This window comes from Hirundo rustica, chromosome 4 (assembly GCF_015227805.2).
Source record: "Hirundo rustica isolate bHirRus1 chromosome 4, bHirRus1.pri.v3, whole genome shotgun sequence".
In the NCBI taxonomy this organism is placed as follows: domain Eukaryota; kingdom Metazoa; phylum Chordata; class Aves; order Passeriformes; family Hirundinidae; genus Hirundo; species Hirundo rustica.
The window spans coordinates 44,608,148-44,624,341 of NC_053453.1; the positions used below are offsets into that span (position 1 = coordinate 44,608,148).

The 16,194-nt window shown below is 36.8% G+C and overlaps 1 protein-coding gene across 1 annotated transcript in view; it reads right to left on the reverse strand.

The window, feature by feature from the left end:
• POC1B (POC1 centriolar protein B) overlaps nucleotides 1–16,194 on the reverse strand; it is a 57,225-nt gene that overhangs the window by 23,623 nt on the left and 17,408 nt on the right. The window contains 4 exon segments of the mRNA XM_040062305.2: nucleotides 4,134–4,220; nucleotides 11,645–11,703; nucleotides 11,706–11,780; nucleotides 11,783–11,798. Coding sequence (XP_039918239.1) covers nucleotides 4,134–4,220; nucleotides 11,645–11,703; nucleotides 11,706–11,780; nucleotides 11,783–11,798 — 237 coding nt within the window.

A 16,194-nucleotide genomic window follows, 5' to 3' on the forward strand; every position in this document is an offset into this window, starting at 1 on the left:
CCATAATAATACACAGGAATTCTTAATGGTTTTGTAATTTTAGTCCAAAAGAAAACAACTATGTACTGAAGATTACACTGAAATTTTTCCACTGACACAAGAATCACACTCCCTTCACTGAGTTTACAAAAGAAGTTGCATCAGCATGAACCTTCGATGAAAAAAGTTTTCACCATGTCCAAAAGAACTGACCTCAGTACTAAGCTAGAACAGAAACTGAAAAGATAAGGTGTTCACAATTCAATAATAATGTGTTTTTAGCAAAATCCCTATAAGAACATCCATATCTGCACATCTTAGCTTAACCTCTGAAGCAAGAAAATACAACTAAATTTAAAAAACCCAAACAAATACAAAAGCAGGCATTTTAAGTGTGGAGGTTGTGACGGATTGCTGGTTTTGATGAAGCAAGAAATTAAAATTTCTTGAAAAGAGGAGGTGTAGTAGGAGGAAGAGATACAGCTCAAAATAAATGAACTTCTAAGAAAATATCTCAACATATATTTTAAATTCACAATAGAGAATCAAGAGTGTTATATTTTAAAATATTTGTTTTTAAAATCTTCTCTAGGCAGATTGTTGTCACGAATAGATAATGGTGACACTTTTCTGCACCCTAATTATCTAGAGTAGTGTGTCCTCTTTTGGGCTACTTGGTCCCAGATAGACACTGACATCCTAGAGCAAGTCGAGTTGAGAGTGAACAAGATAACAGAGCAGCTGGAACATTTGATATCATGAAAAGAAAGAGAACCAGGTAGAAGAAAAGATACAGGGAGATCTTGCTGCCATCTCAGATATCTAATGGGTAGACAGAAAGAAGATAGGCACACACATATTAGAGGACCACTGTGAATTGAAGGCAACAGACATGTTGGAACATAGAATATTCTAGTTATATATCATGAAAAAAAGTATTTTCATCAACCAAACACTAGAGCAAGCTGCCCAGAAAGGTGGTGGAATCTCTATCCTTACACATTTTCAACAAATTAACTAGACAAGGCTTAAAGAACCTAGTGCAAGCTGGCTTTGCTTGAAGGAGAAGGTTTGATGAAATTACTGCAGACATCCCTCTCAACCTATACTGCATCACTCTCATTAACAAATCTTCACAGAAGGAAGGAAAACAAAAAACCTTTTTGCTCTGTCACAATCATCTTAGGGGCAGTAATCATGTATTTCCCATAAAGGAGCAGGACAACACATTAATTCCAGCTGAAGAAACGATTCTCAATAAGAAGAGCACTTTCTCCTATTGTCCTTTCTCCTGGACTAGACTGAGACCTAGAGAAGTTTTTGACCACTTACTGTCAGGAAAATTGGTAGTTATTGACAAACATTACAAGGTTTTGTATAGACTTCTAATCTTGCTGAAGACATTTCAGGGAACTTTAAGAAACTTACCAGAGACCCTACAAAAGCTTCAGTGTTTTACTCACCTGAGAGAAAGGCTATCTATAAAAACTTGCATTTTCTCAGATCACTGTCTCTCCTTCCTTCAGTAGAAAAATTAAAGTAAATATGTTGATTAGCTACTTCCAGTGGTGTGGGAACTTACCAATATGTTTTGTAAATAACCCTTAGGATCCTGCTGTGTTACATGTGTGATAAATGCATCGAACAAGAACACATAAAGATACCTAAATGCAGACTGCATTTTTCTCTCTGCACATACCAGAAGGACAGAAGAAACTGCTTAAGGCAGAGCCTTAAAATAATAGATAGGTATAGATAGAACATGTGTAAATTAACCTGACAATTCAATCAAAAATTTTTGTTCTTTGAACAGCGTTCTTTCAGTAGAAGTAGTGCCAAAAAGCCATAAACAGATTTAAAAATTGATCTTTAAATGCTTCCAGGGAAAAGAAATGCATAGTGATAATGTCTTTGACAACTAGCAGAAAAAAGCAACCCATTGGGGCTGGAATCAGGGGTATGTATAAGGTAGGATGATGAATTAGACTGGGACTAGAGGATAGCAATCTCAAGTTGGAAAAGGATTAAGAAAAAAAATATATAAATAATGCACAAAAGCAGTATCATTCAATTGAGGAAAAAACTGTATCAAGAGGAAATCTGTCAGTGAAGGTGTGATAGAAATAAAACCAGCATCTGCCCTTTTCTCCTTGTTTCTTGTGAAGAACACATCAAGCCTCTATTATAGACAGTCTCTCCATACATTAGGAAAACTGAGAAAGCTTCAGATAAAAAGGTCCAAGTCACTGAGATTGTCCAGGTTAAGTACTCAGCATTTAGTCTCCTAGCAACTTGGGGGGGGGGGAAAAAATTCTACAGGAGACTTAACCCTCAACAGAGATCCAGAACCCTCTAGAAGCAAGACACAAAGAGTCTAGCTAGCTGGCTTTATTAAGAAACAGATGATCATTCCACAATGACAGAAGCTGGTAATGCAGCAGACACTAGACTGGAAGATGATACTAAAGGATGAGCTGACATTAGAAAGGCAAGGAGGACCAGATCGGTTGGCAAAGTTGGAGAAAGTGTTACTCACTATGGGAGAGGAAGGATATTAGTGGCAAAGAAAACATGGAAATGATTCCTGAATTTGTGTTAACAGCACAAATGTTAACAGTTGTGTAGCAGGGTTATAGTTAACCTGTGTTGAACAGGACAGCTGCCCTTAAGGCTAAAGTCCAAGTAACAAGGTTATAGAAATGTTTCTAGATGGAAGAGATGGAGATGGGGAATGCTGAAATGCAACAGTGGCAAGAATCAATGATAACTGGTAGATTGAGATGCTGGGGGGGGGGGGAAAAACAATGTAGTGATTACTGACACAGTGAAAAAAAAGCACAATAAAAAGCATAAATTCTGAAGCAACATTTTTATAATGAAGATTGTAAAGCCAGAAAGATAGCAGTCAAAAAAATGCTGTACTTCTTGGGTCAATGTACTCCTCCAAGTACCAAGCATAAAGTTTTATAAGTTGCTTTCATATCAAAAGAATTAATGGAGACTAAGAGATTTGTAGGTATATAATAAAGAATTACAGCACAACCATACATTTGAATTCTGTGATGAGCAAAGTAATGAATACAGAGTACTTAAGAGCAATAGGTAGTCAATAAATTATATCTACCACAATCCGCTATCTGTGAAGCCTACTAAACAGACGTAAGTCTACAAAGAACCATATTTCCATTGTGAAAACACGACACAACTGATAAACCTTAAAATATAAACATTATCACCTCTCAAATACAAGTCATTATATGATTATTTGTTTTGAAGTAAAGGTTTCTCATCAACCTGTGTGTCATGATCTTCAAAAATGATTTTAAAGAATTTTATATAGTACCTTCACAACATAGCTTTCATAAAGTATTCAAGACAAAATAGAACAGCAGAAACCACACCTGCTGCATTTTTGTAAGTATTAACCCTTCAACCACACAAACTCTTTATGGTAACTAAAATTGCTCAAGACACAATTTGTGCCTTCACAGGAACAGATTCAGAGCTAAAGAAAAATTCTCATTTTAACCTAATTCTAGAACAGCATGTCTTTTAGATTTCATACCAGGAGAGCATATTTCTCCTCCCACGAAACTACCGCTAAAACATTGCCTTCCTCTCTTCCCACACACCATACCAATGTCATATGTAAAGCCAGGACTAGAAGACTCTAAGCTTATCACTCTGTCTTAAAATGTATTATCTTTTTTTTTTTCTTCTAGGGAACTATTAAATGCCTTAAAAGGAGAAATAATAAAACATCACTTTTAGAATTGTATCAGTGAGACAATGATTCTTTAGGGTTACCATTATTTGCAGATAGAGTTACAAAAAGTGTTTGAGAATAAGCCACAAATTTTAACAGTAATATTAGATGTACTTAGCACAGGCTTACAAACAGAATTTGTGCTTAGTACAGTGGTAAAATTACAGGTATAAAATGAAAACTTTGCTATTACACCACCTCCTGGTTAGACTTGGGAACTGTGACAGAAAGTTTAAGTTGAGAACTTAGGTTATTGAGCTCTGAGCACTTGACAATGGCCAAAAAAGTCTATTTTGTTCATATGAACATCAAAAGCACATTTCTGTAACATATTAGCTATACCCTCCCTTTTTAATTTTTTTTAAATTTTTTTTTTAAAGCAACTTACAGGAGTACTGATACACGAAGATGGTCTAATATCGATGACAGTTGGGTCAGGTGTTCGTTTATCAGGCACATCAAAGGTAGGATTGACCTGTTGAAAATGAATTGTATCATTATTTCAGTACCAACAGAAAAAAGGAAATAAGACTGAAATAAAACACTTAGCAGCCCAGATCAATTGGTTCCTTATCCCCATTCAAGTTCCTCAAGTCATCCACTACTAACTGACTGTTGATATGCCTACTTCTTCTGTACCAGCTCTGATTGACAAAATAACTTTGAAAGCACTTCTTTGGAAAACAAGTAGGAGGTAACACTGAAATCTGTGAAAAGTTAACAGATCAAACACAAACAATGCTGCTTCTGAAGCCACAGGAAAAACTGCTTTCTACTGGGACAATGTCAGAGGCTGATTTATCAGATATGTCATCACAGTATCTGCAATTTTGCTCTTAGTATCACAGTTACTACTTGCTTATTTTTGGCTACAGGAGTTAATATATAACTTAAGCAATATTTTGCTAATGTCCTTTCCTATAAATGAAGCATTAAGAAAGTATCAGAGAATATGAAATTTGTGAAAGCTGTTGCTTTTATCATATGGTTTCACCTAAGGATCAGAATAACCTCCCTATAAAAATCTGTGTGCATATTATCACCATCCATTATATTATCTAGGTGTATCACAGCCTAAGTCATTTGCCCTCTCAGCATGATGCATGGAAGTACTATTCTTATCATTATATGAACTGCCAAAATTTACAGAAAGACTTTCAAATCACCAAAAAGTCTGATGTAATAAAGATAAATGAACTTTTCTCTTTCCAACTTTTTATCAGTAATCCAGAGACAATATTAATTCCAATCCCTTTATTAAAAGAGGAAAAAAAAAACCCAGAACCCCCAAAACTCAGACTTGCCTAGTGGACAGTTAAGTTTATTCACTGAAAGTTTCTTAGCTACAAGAGTAATTTTATTTTGACTTCTCAAGAGAAAGATTCTAATATTTCACCTGAAGACTGTCACAATTCTGGCTCAGCCAGAGTTGCTCACTCGGTAACCACTTCAGTGCTATTTCCACAAGAAAAAAATCCCTGGTGGTCCATACATTGGTATAAAGACCTCTAGGTCAGAGACACATTTGTTAAGCAGCTAGAATACAACGTTATATCTGGAATTAATAGTCAAGGAAGGCGAGAAACAGCAGCTTGTACTGCCCTGAAGACTTTTCATTCCTTTTATTTAGATTTCCATAACTTATATGCAGAAATTTATGTTAGAATTAATAGAAGCAAATCTCCTTCAGTAAATACAAGTGGAAGAAGATAGACAAAGTTTACTAGCAAGCTAGAAGGTAAAGAAAGACTTAAAAACAGATATTACCTGATTATTTAAAGTGAAAGTGATCCTTACACTGTGCAGCACTTACAAATCAGAGATGACCAACTTTCCTTCAGGGGAGATCTTAACACTCTTTTTAAGCTTGTTCACTTCTCTGAGTGTCAGTGCTTAGCTCTTTCTTTTATTTTGTTTCAACAAGCCATTCTTTATCTATGATCTTTTTTTCTGCCTTCCAATTACAGGTGCATCAGTCAAGAATGAGCAGGGATTCAGGGACAATCAAGAAAACCCATTCTACTACACAGTCATCACAGCTGAACACTTAAAATTCTCCCTCATTTGTAGATATTAGGATAAAGTCTTGCTTTCTTCCAATTTCATCAAATAGACTTTGAAGAAAGAAAGGGAGAGAGGAGAACCAAAGCCAGGCAACACAGTCTATGCAATAACCTATTTAGCTGAAAATCCTACCATTTTAATTGGACTTCTCCTTCTCTGCAGCAACATGATTAATCAAAATATCTTAATACAGTATTGCTTACCACTTTTTCACTGTTAAGGTGAGCAGGAGAGGAACTGCAAATTATACTGTTTTACCTCTATTGAGATTACACAGGGCAACTGTCCCACAGAATTTACATTTGTTCAGTGCCCAGGATAACCTGGGTCAGTTGATTCTGATATTGTCAGACCTACAATAAATATAATTAATGCATTATCCAAGTGCGAATCAAATTATGGACAGGTAAGACTAAAGTCATTTTCTGACATGCATCATTTGGCACTGAAGAGAGGGCAAATACATCTGCAGAATTCTGCAGAAGAGGGACAGTAGATGCCTACTAGCTATCAGTACTCTAATGTAAAGGAACTACTGTAATGTTATCACTAATAGCTCTTGAAACATCATCTTTGAGATAGTATCTCTTTTATTTATATACATCTGAGATACTGCAGAAATGAGTTAAATTCTTGATACAGGTTGGTCAATAAATACATGGTATTTTAAGTTAAAATAATATGCTCTTTTTGTAGAAGTGTCACATCCTGGAACTAGAATGAAAGTTCCTCTGAGAATACTTCTGCTTATTGCTTTACCAGTGACAAGGGGAGGATGAGGAGCACTGTAAACACTGACTGGGGGTGGAGGAACTGTCATAAGCCATACTAAAAGAATTAAACACAAAATTATTAAGCAACTAGTCAGAAATAGCATCTTAAAGGTCTCTAAAAATGCACAAAAGTATAAAGGCTGTATCTAAGCCTTTCATACAAATATTAGTGTTTAATATTGCAGTAAAAATGAATGAGGTAATGGAATGAAGCTAAATGTAAAGTTTCAAATTACTTGACATTTCCTGACAAGGTGATGTAGTAAGTAGCTGTAAAATAATCTTTCCAAGGGAAGTCTTAAAGCTAAGTCTTTGAAAATACAACTTTTAAGAAACAAGGCAGAAGAAATAGAGCACTAAAATGCAAGGCAGGGAGTACTGTCACATATGACAGGTTTTCAAAAACACTCTTTCAAAGCCTTGCTTTAATTACCTCGTAAACTGAGGCATAAATATACTCAATATCATCTTCTAATATGATAATACAATTACCACATTTTGATCCATAGTACAATAAAATATATTTGAAGAGAAGATTTCTACAGAATCTTTCATCAATTAGAAAAATAAAGTTAATAAAATTAAAAGAGGAAGTTTAAAATTAGTATTTCTTCACAAAGTATATCTTAGGAAAGAGATTTAGCTACTTGTGAAATAGTCTCTCCCAAACACAGGAAGAGAAAATTAGCTTTCAATTTGTTTTTTCTTTGTTCTAGACTGGGCCCCTTAAGACAAGCAAGCCATATAATCTTTTTTCTACTGCCACCTAGTGTATATTTGAACTTCCTTCACCTATGAAAATATTTACAATTGAAATTACACTGAAAATTTTAAGATTAAATTAAATCAACAGAAGCTATTTGTGCACAAGAGAAACTCTATGTACCTTAATATGTTCAAACCTCATGGTTGTTTTGAAAGAAACTCATTTCTAATCTTCCATTTATTTTAAAGAAACCTTTAGCACATGAAAGGTCAATTATGTACAAACATGGCAAATTCAGAAATATAATTCTCACCAAGTCGAATACAGTTTTTAGTATATTTCACTAAAACTGCATAAATGATTAATCATACTGTTTTCAAATAACTCCACAAGTCCTTATGTCAAACAGAGATAAGAACTGGGATTTATCTCAGCTAAATTTAGACATACTGCTAGACACCAGTATTTGAGCTGGTAATCACCTAAGATTACACCTCTATGGTTCAACAGAAAAAGTAGGTGCCTTTAGAGAACAACAATTTACTTCATTTGCAGGTTGGCCTGGAAAATTGTAATGATTATAAGCATTAAATCTCTACTTACTCAAATATTCAAGAATCACATTGATCAGGACAGTAGAACAGCTATAAAGTTTTACAAGTCAAGAACATGAAATTCAACACTGCAATAAAATTCAGGCTGCTGCTGGGCTGAGGAGAAGACAACTAATGATTTTCTTGTAAAAGTTAATTATGCCTTAAAATTAGGTAGGTAGAGAGAAAAAAAATAGGAAAGGTATATGAAATATTACTGGTTCAGTGTATAGCTTTGAAGAGTGGATAAAAAATAGTTATCAGAAAAGGCAGCATACACCCAAACTCCATCTTTCTGTCACTATCCTGAAGGCAAAACACTGCGTGATACCTGCAATCCTTAATGCTTTAATTCTTAATGCCAGCTGCTTTAGTCAAAACAGCATTTCCAACAGGTGATGTGTGAAAACATTGCAACTGTGTGTCTCTGATCCCAGCTGAATAAATTCTAAACCAGCTTCATTTCTGTGTATAATATTTTCCCAGAATCAACTTCTGGAGTTGCAGGGACTTTGCCACACTGAGACAATCAGGGATAGAGAAGCAACAGCTAATCAAATGCAGCTTAAAAAAAAAAAAAAAAAAAAAAAAAAAAAGTGTGAAACATTAGGAATTTTAAAAAATACGGGGAAAAAATACTTTCCTCCTAAGTTCTGTCTACACATCTGTTGAACTTTTTGTGTTCTAGCATCTTTAATTTTATCCTAAGGCAATGCCTCTTCATTCCTGTTGTAGAGGTGACTAAACTTAACCAGCTGAGCATAACTCAAGGAAATGTACTACAACACATCTCAAGGATTTAGATGACAATGTATTGGCTTGTATGCACACCTTAAGCAGTCACTGATACTTCTAAAAATCCCATCTCCAAATTGCCTCCTCTGCCTGCCTGTAACTCTTGCATATGTTACCAGTTTTCTTAGAATAGTGTTACTTCTGTTTAGTTAAGATCAATTATCTTACCCTGTTCACATAGAAATATGAAGAGAAAGGAAGAAAAAAATAAAAAAAGGAAACACTTCTGCATAATCTGAGGTGTAGATGAGATAAGAGGAAAAAATTCTCATCACAACTGCAGAGCTGTGGTGGAATAGATCACACAGAATGATAGCGGAATCTCCAACCCTCTTCAAGGCCCCCTAACCAGACACAGCTGAACTGATGTACCACTGATAGGAAGAATAGATGATCTCCTGAAGCTCCCTCTGACATTGCCAGTGATTCCATTCTTCTTTTCCCTTATATATTAGAAACATGATGAGCCATGGAAAGATGAGGGTGGGATTGCAGCAGAACAGCCTAATACTAGAATTCTCTCCATTGCCTCTGGCTTAGAAAGAGGCTGGATAGAAAAAAATACAATGTTTTAACAGAAGCAGGACAAAAATTCCTTCACTTTTTCCTTCTCCAGAGTACAGCACAGCATACTGTACTTTCTCTCAGTTACAAGAAGAAATAGTTTAGAAGATGGAACACTGAAAAATTTCAAGCACAGTGCTACCTAAGAATTAGTGCATGCTAACTAAAGCACGTTACTGCTGCTAGTAACTTGATGCCAGTTTTGTCTGGATAAATTATGGTTTTGTCCAGTTGGTAAGGTCTATTCTTCTTCATCACAAGAAAAATCCCACAATTGTTGAGACAGACAGGACAAGCAATAAAAACAAGAAAAGACATATGGAGCAAGAAAATTTGATATTTTCACCTTAACACCACCTCAATTAATATATTATTACATTAATTCTAAAAGTTAGCTGCAAAAGAGAGTCTAATTACTATATTATTTAATTTACAAATATAAAAATATATTACATTACAGTAATGAGTTTGTTGAAACCGTCAGTTTTGTCTCTATGATATACTTGATGTTTACTTGAGAGAAAGATATTCTAGCAACAATATTATGTTAATAGAAACTAAATACAGCAACTCTTGCTAAAATCCTGAAATCAGGCCAGAAAAATATAACACAAAGAGTCCAAAACTTTGCTATGACAAAGCCATAGAGCTCTTTCACAATTATGGAGCAGCCCAGGAGCCTATAAGCTGCTACAAATGCTGCAGCCATTAATAAATGCAGACATAAGACTAAGTTAAATATGTCAAAGCTAACTAATAAATAATTTCTTGACATTCAACTATTGAATTTCCTTGATGAGCCCTTTCAGTATTGATAATGAGGCTTCCTAGCCTTAGTTTAACTTTAGCCTGAACTAATTAATACTTTTCTATAGCTTCTTCAATTACCCAGGACTAGGAACAAGAAAAAAAAAAATCTGAAAAATAGGTTTGCCAGGCATGTAAGCAGATGAGAGGTCTGGAAAAGTTGACCTGAAAAGAAAACAATGGACCCCTGAAGCAATAAGCTACTGTGTTTATTTAGCACTTGTTATAACTGGGTGCAATTTTGAATGGTCCTGAAGCAAAATGTTGCTCCAGCAAGACTGGCTTGCATCTGCTGGCAAATGCTGTTGACTGAGTTTGTTCTGGCACTGACCAACCATTACTGAAGGCTCCTACCAGTAAACTTAAGTCCATTCATTTACCTTTCAACAAATATGAAAGTCCAGCACGGAAGTTTGTTTATGAAGCTTGACATACATGCAGTCATCCTGTTCTGACGAAAATGCTAAGCATTAGAAAGCTTCACATCCGACTTGACAATAGAATCAGGCACAGAAGAAACCTTAGTCATGGATTTTTATCAGATTTCCCTTCCTCCAGCAAATGTTTTCAATCTTTATACTACTCATTTACATGTATTCATATTGTAACACACCCACCCACCCTAAAAAAAAGCTCAATATCCCCAAATGTCAAAGTTTTAAACTCTGAGGAGGTAACAAATGCCATTGCAGCAGTATCTATGTCTTCTATGTAGACAACTAGGCAATGGCGAATTCCTATAGTACTTTGATATTTGCTGCATATTATAGCAATCAGAAAGCTCCTAGATTTATCTCAGATACAGTTCTTAAACACTAGAGGAACCTGGAGACTATCAAAAAAGGGAAGAAAATATAGGTAATCACTGCATAGAAGCCAGACAGCTCTATCAGGGACTGCCACAAATAAAGCATTAAACAATGGCCTCATTGACGGCATAGCACTGTTTACCTATTGAGCATAACTTTCAGACTACTTGACAAATACAGAATTTTTCCTAATACTGACACAGAACATTTGACCTTGCACTTTGGTTCCCTAATTTCCAACACTTTCAATGGATGCCAGTAGACAGTTTGACAGTAAAGTAGTTTCGAGAATAAAATGTCAGGAAATCAGACTACATAATGACATAGAACATACTGCTAGCCTAGGAAGCCTTTTAGATAGATATCAAGACATTGCCACAATACCTAAAGGTCTTGGAAAGAGGGACAGCCTGTGACAATCAAGTATTTGACTTTCAGTAATATCACCACTTTGTCCTGCTTGTAATGACATATTTGTTTAGTATTCTAAAGCTCATTGGAGATTCAGATGCCTCCTGCAACATCAGAAACCAGATTATCACATATGTTTTGCTTGAATCACATGTAAAGTACAGACACAGAAGAAGCATGAAAGTAATTTCAGCATAAACCTGCCAGCACCAGCTTGCCTATTAACCCTAATGCCGGATTCATAAATTATAGTTGTTTCCAAAGTATTATACATAACAATAAAAAGCTCTCTGGTGTACATAAAACATGTTTAACTATAAATGTCAGACAGTGTTCACAAAAGCTTCTTGTTTCCTATATTAGACAATTTCTTGCACTCACCTGAATGACTTAGGTTTTTCACCATGGAAGTGCGATGACCTTGGATAAATATCAGAAGATGAGGAGGATCATCAATATGTGTTCTTCTAAAGTTGTGTTTGAGAATCTCTTCATAATCCAAAGTATCAAAGTGGTTTTCCATAGTAATACCTGTAAGAAATCTTCATATCAGTAACAACTTGAAGGCTATTCAGTACTCAAAGCGTAAACTATTTAGTAAAATCTGTTATTACTAGTAGATCCCTGTATCATAACAATACTGCAGTGATGTCTTAGTCTGATCACTACTGCAACACAGGCACTTCCCCAGAGTTTCTTTACTTCAAATCTAGAAGCTGTGGTCATTCTATTAAAAAAACAATCTCTAAAATATGTCTATAATCACAAAACAAATCAAACTTCTGTCCCACTGAACAGTCCCACGTTACTTTTCTGCCAGATAAAGGGGATCATATACTGTTAAATTTATGCCCCCTATAAAGCAGATCTAACAAGAAAGTTTGAAGGAATAAGAGAAATGAGAAAGTTCCACGAACTCTAAAACCCCTGGTTCCCACATTTTAGCAACAGGAATCTCTTTTCTGAACTTGGTCCAATTATCCTCTAGGTAGAAACAATGACCAAATACAGTAGTTAATATATTCTAGGAAATGAAACCATAACACACAGTGTTGCTCTCTCATATCACAAAATAATTGCATATTTAAGTAATTTAATTAAGTTTACATGACCTGTAAACTCCTTCTTACTTCAAGTACCAAGGGAGAAAAGAAAAAAGGTATTTTGAGACACTTAGAAGTAACCAAAAGTCCAATGCTGATATCTACAGATGCTAGCTAAATTAAAGAGAACAAAGAGGGGACTATAACCTGACTTAAAATTACTTCCCTATCCAGCCAATAATATTTTTGACAGACATTAACAACTATTTTTCAGATATTAATTGATTTATTAAAGAATATGGGTATTGATCTAGTATCGATACCCAACTGTGACGGACAAAAACTCTCTAACAGTTTAAAGTTAGAAAGTGTATGTTTATTACAGCCGGGCAGTACGCGGGATATTTCCCTAATTCGCACTGCAAATTCACAGGTAATTACAAAGTCTTTTATTTACAAAAGTGTTGAATATCCAAAATACAAATGCTATTCATACCCCTGTCACCTCCCATTCCTCGCTTCGTATGCTAATTGGCAAAAAGGCTATTAAGCATGCGTACTTTGTTTCTTAAAATGAGTCGGGGGTCTATTTTGGGGAGGGGTCACCTAAAATGAGGAAGTAAGATGAGTCTTCCTCGTCCTGACCTTTCTACCTTTCAATGCATTCGTGACAAATGATTCCTTGGTAGAACTTACAGTTTCCTGTGTTCAATGGGTCCTTTAAGCAGGAAATCTGCAGCTATCTTATGTCTTATTTACCACATTCGGTTTTTTCATGACAAGGACAACTACATAACATAAACCTGACAAGAAATTAGTTACAAAGATCCGGGGTAGCTTATCTAAGATCCGGCTTCTGTTAACTGCGAACAAAGATTACCTATCTACTTCAGCTAATTCAGCAACTTATTATCTTAACTTTCCTAAAAAAATCCTTAGTCCTCAAAATTAACGTCTCATAATAATTATTAAGCAACAGAAATCATAGATTTGTTCACAGAAACTTCAAGCACACAATATAATTTTTACTATATTCCTGAAGAGCTGCATTACTACAAGTTCATTTCAGGTTCAACATCTTTCATGACTCCTTTTAGTCAAAGACTCTGAATATGCACTGGGAGACAGTGCACTAATAAAGGTGAACTCAGACTAACTCAGACATTAGCAACAGTGAAAGAAGGATGCACATATCTCACTCAAACTATTTAAACCCTCCTCAGAATCTGCCACTTGCAGCACTGATTTACAGTAGCTCCTGCTTTCTCTCCTTCCTCAGTTTTGTAGGTTCTACTACTGTTGGGGGTTAGGTTTGGTTTTGGTTTCTTTCCCTATAGAATTTCCCCCACCCATAAGTTGCTAAGAGACTAAATACTGATGCTTAGAGGGTGCTTGACTCACACAAAAGAAGTGGAGAGGGTGGGGAAAGATCACTTAAGTTGGGGGGAGGGAAAGGCACAGCGCTCCGGGAGCTGGGTGCGCTTTTCTCCTGCTCTCGGCATTGGAGAGGTCGGTTGGGCAGCTGTTTTACTACGTGAGGAGTCCACTGTTAACAGAGGGTCTGGTCCTGGGAATTCTACCATCAACCATCATCTGCTGGAATGCCCAGGAATTCAGAGCTCCTTCGCCTGCCCTGCCGGAGCTGGGTCAGCCCTGTCCGGCTGTCGTGGCTTCTTCAGCACTGCTCACTTTGCCTGTTGGGACACACCCCCCCTACCCCAACCCCCGCCTGCTGGGGACAACCCACCGTTTCCAGCCATCAGCCCTGGAGCGTCCCACCATTTCGGCTTGGTGCCCTTGGGGTGGGGTCCCAAGGGGTCAGACTGCCCTGGGCTTGTGAAACAAAGCCCCTCGAGGTTCTTGGTTCTGTTTATTATTATTATTGCTGCAGTTGTTGTTGTTTGTTTGTCCTGTTATATTTACGAGTAAAGAACTGTTATTCCTTTCCCCAGAGCTCTGACTGAAAAGCCTCTTTAATCTTCTAAATTATAATAACTTGGATGGAAGGGATTGGAATTCCCCACTCCTAGAGAGACCCCGCCTCTCCCTAGCAGATACCTGTCTTTCAAATCAAGACAACTACTTCCATCATTCAGTCCAGAATAAAGTTACTGACATTTTTATAGTAGTTTCCCCTCATTTTTTTCAGGCTAACTTTTGGCTGGTTTAGTAATCTGAAGTGTTTCCGCACTGAGTGTAAATAACAGTATAGGCCAGAGGCAGCTCACCTTTTATCAGAGCTTTTGAGCTGCTCAACCTCTAAATGTTTCCTCTTGTTCTAAAGTGAAATACCATGTTGCTGCAGCTTCATCATTACAGATTAAAAAAAAAAAAAAAAATTAGTAAAACCAGTATGGAAACAACCATTTATGCCTTGAGTATCTCAAGTGCAAAAGCAAGTGAGTATGCACAACCCTAGAAAGATGGGTATTTCATAAAGAGGTATTTCCCTTCAAACCAAGGCCTTCATCAAACACGAGTTCTCTCTTCTATATAGTAAATGAATTAACAGCAGAGGCTACTGCTTTCCAAAGAAACAGGTGTAACTTTGATCTTTCACCTAAAAGGTTTTATGTTTTCCATGGTGTAGTGGTTTCACAATCACTAAATTCTGGTCTTAGTACTCACTCTTTTTCTGTGGGAGAGAGACTAGGAGAAAAACAAAGCAGGCTCAACCTTAAAAATGAACAAATAGTCTTATTAACACACACTAAAAGAATGGAAAAAGGAAGTTGGGGAAAAAACTAAAACAAAACAGAAACACTCTTCCCTCCCCTTACAAACTGTTAACTTTCCTACAAAACAACATAAAGAGACAAAACTTGTAATTTTCAGTCAGTTTCACCATCTGACAATAGTCTTCCATCAATTCTTTAGGAGAAGAGTCTCTCTTGGATTCATGGATCCCACTGACAACTTAGAACAGTTCTCTTGTGAGTTTTTTAAACTGTCACAAAAACAGCCACCTGGGGAAACCTGCCTTTGTGACCCCTCCCATTAGCAGGTTCCCAAGCTGCTTACGGGTCATGGGTCTTAGACTTTTGTATACTGGGGTGTCACCTTTTAAAGATGGATGACTGCAAAAGCAAAGGATTCTTCATCTCAAGGTACAGAGATATCTTCTCACTTCTTCACTGGTGCAGAGGGCTTCTCATCTCGATCTCTGTTCAAGCATGTTATAGGATTAATATTACTTAATCCATTACAAACACCTTTGCTCAAATCCACACACAAATCTAAACAATCATCTCCCGAAATACTTATCTTTCCCATGATTTAAAGGAATTATCTAAATATAGAGTTGATTTACATGGCTCAAATAAGAATGGAACAACCAACTCTTCATCCTTCTGTCCCAATAGTCTTTTCACTCTCGCTCTACTGACTTCATGCTGTTTCTTCTTTATGTTCACTCCGTCCCTTTCTTTTCTCTCTCAGAGAAGGGCTAAGCTCTGGAAGCTTCATGTTGCCAGGAAAGGGTTAAATCCGCCCAGAGTCTTTGTCTCTCCCACGGTAGCTTGTAGTATTAGATGTTCAAGGCCACACTGGTGAGGGAGGAAGAACTCACACAAATACATCAGAGATCAGAGCACCCAGGCAGCCCAGAATCACAAAAAAACCCAGGCAGGATCATAAATGCCTTTTCGGCCCAGCCCTTGGTGTAAATCGGGGCAGCCTCAGCCTAAATGGTGCCCATAGCTCTTATCAGGGGCCCGGCAGAGATCTCTCCCTGCTCCAGGAAAGTTTAGAGAAAGTAGCTGTTGTAAAGCAGCAACCTCTCCTTCCCCTCCCCACCTGGGAGCTGATGGAATCCAGCCAGGCCTCAGGCCAGTTCCCCCAAAAAGGGGGGAGCAGCAGGCCCAACTCGATGTTACCTGTCTCTC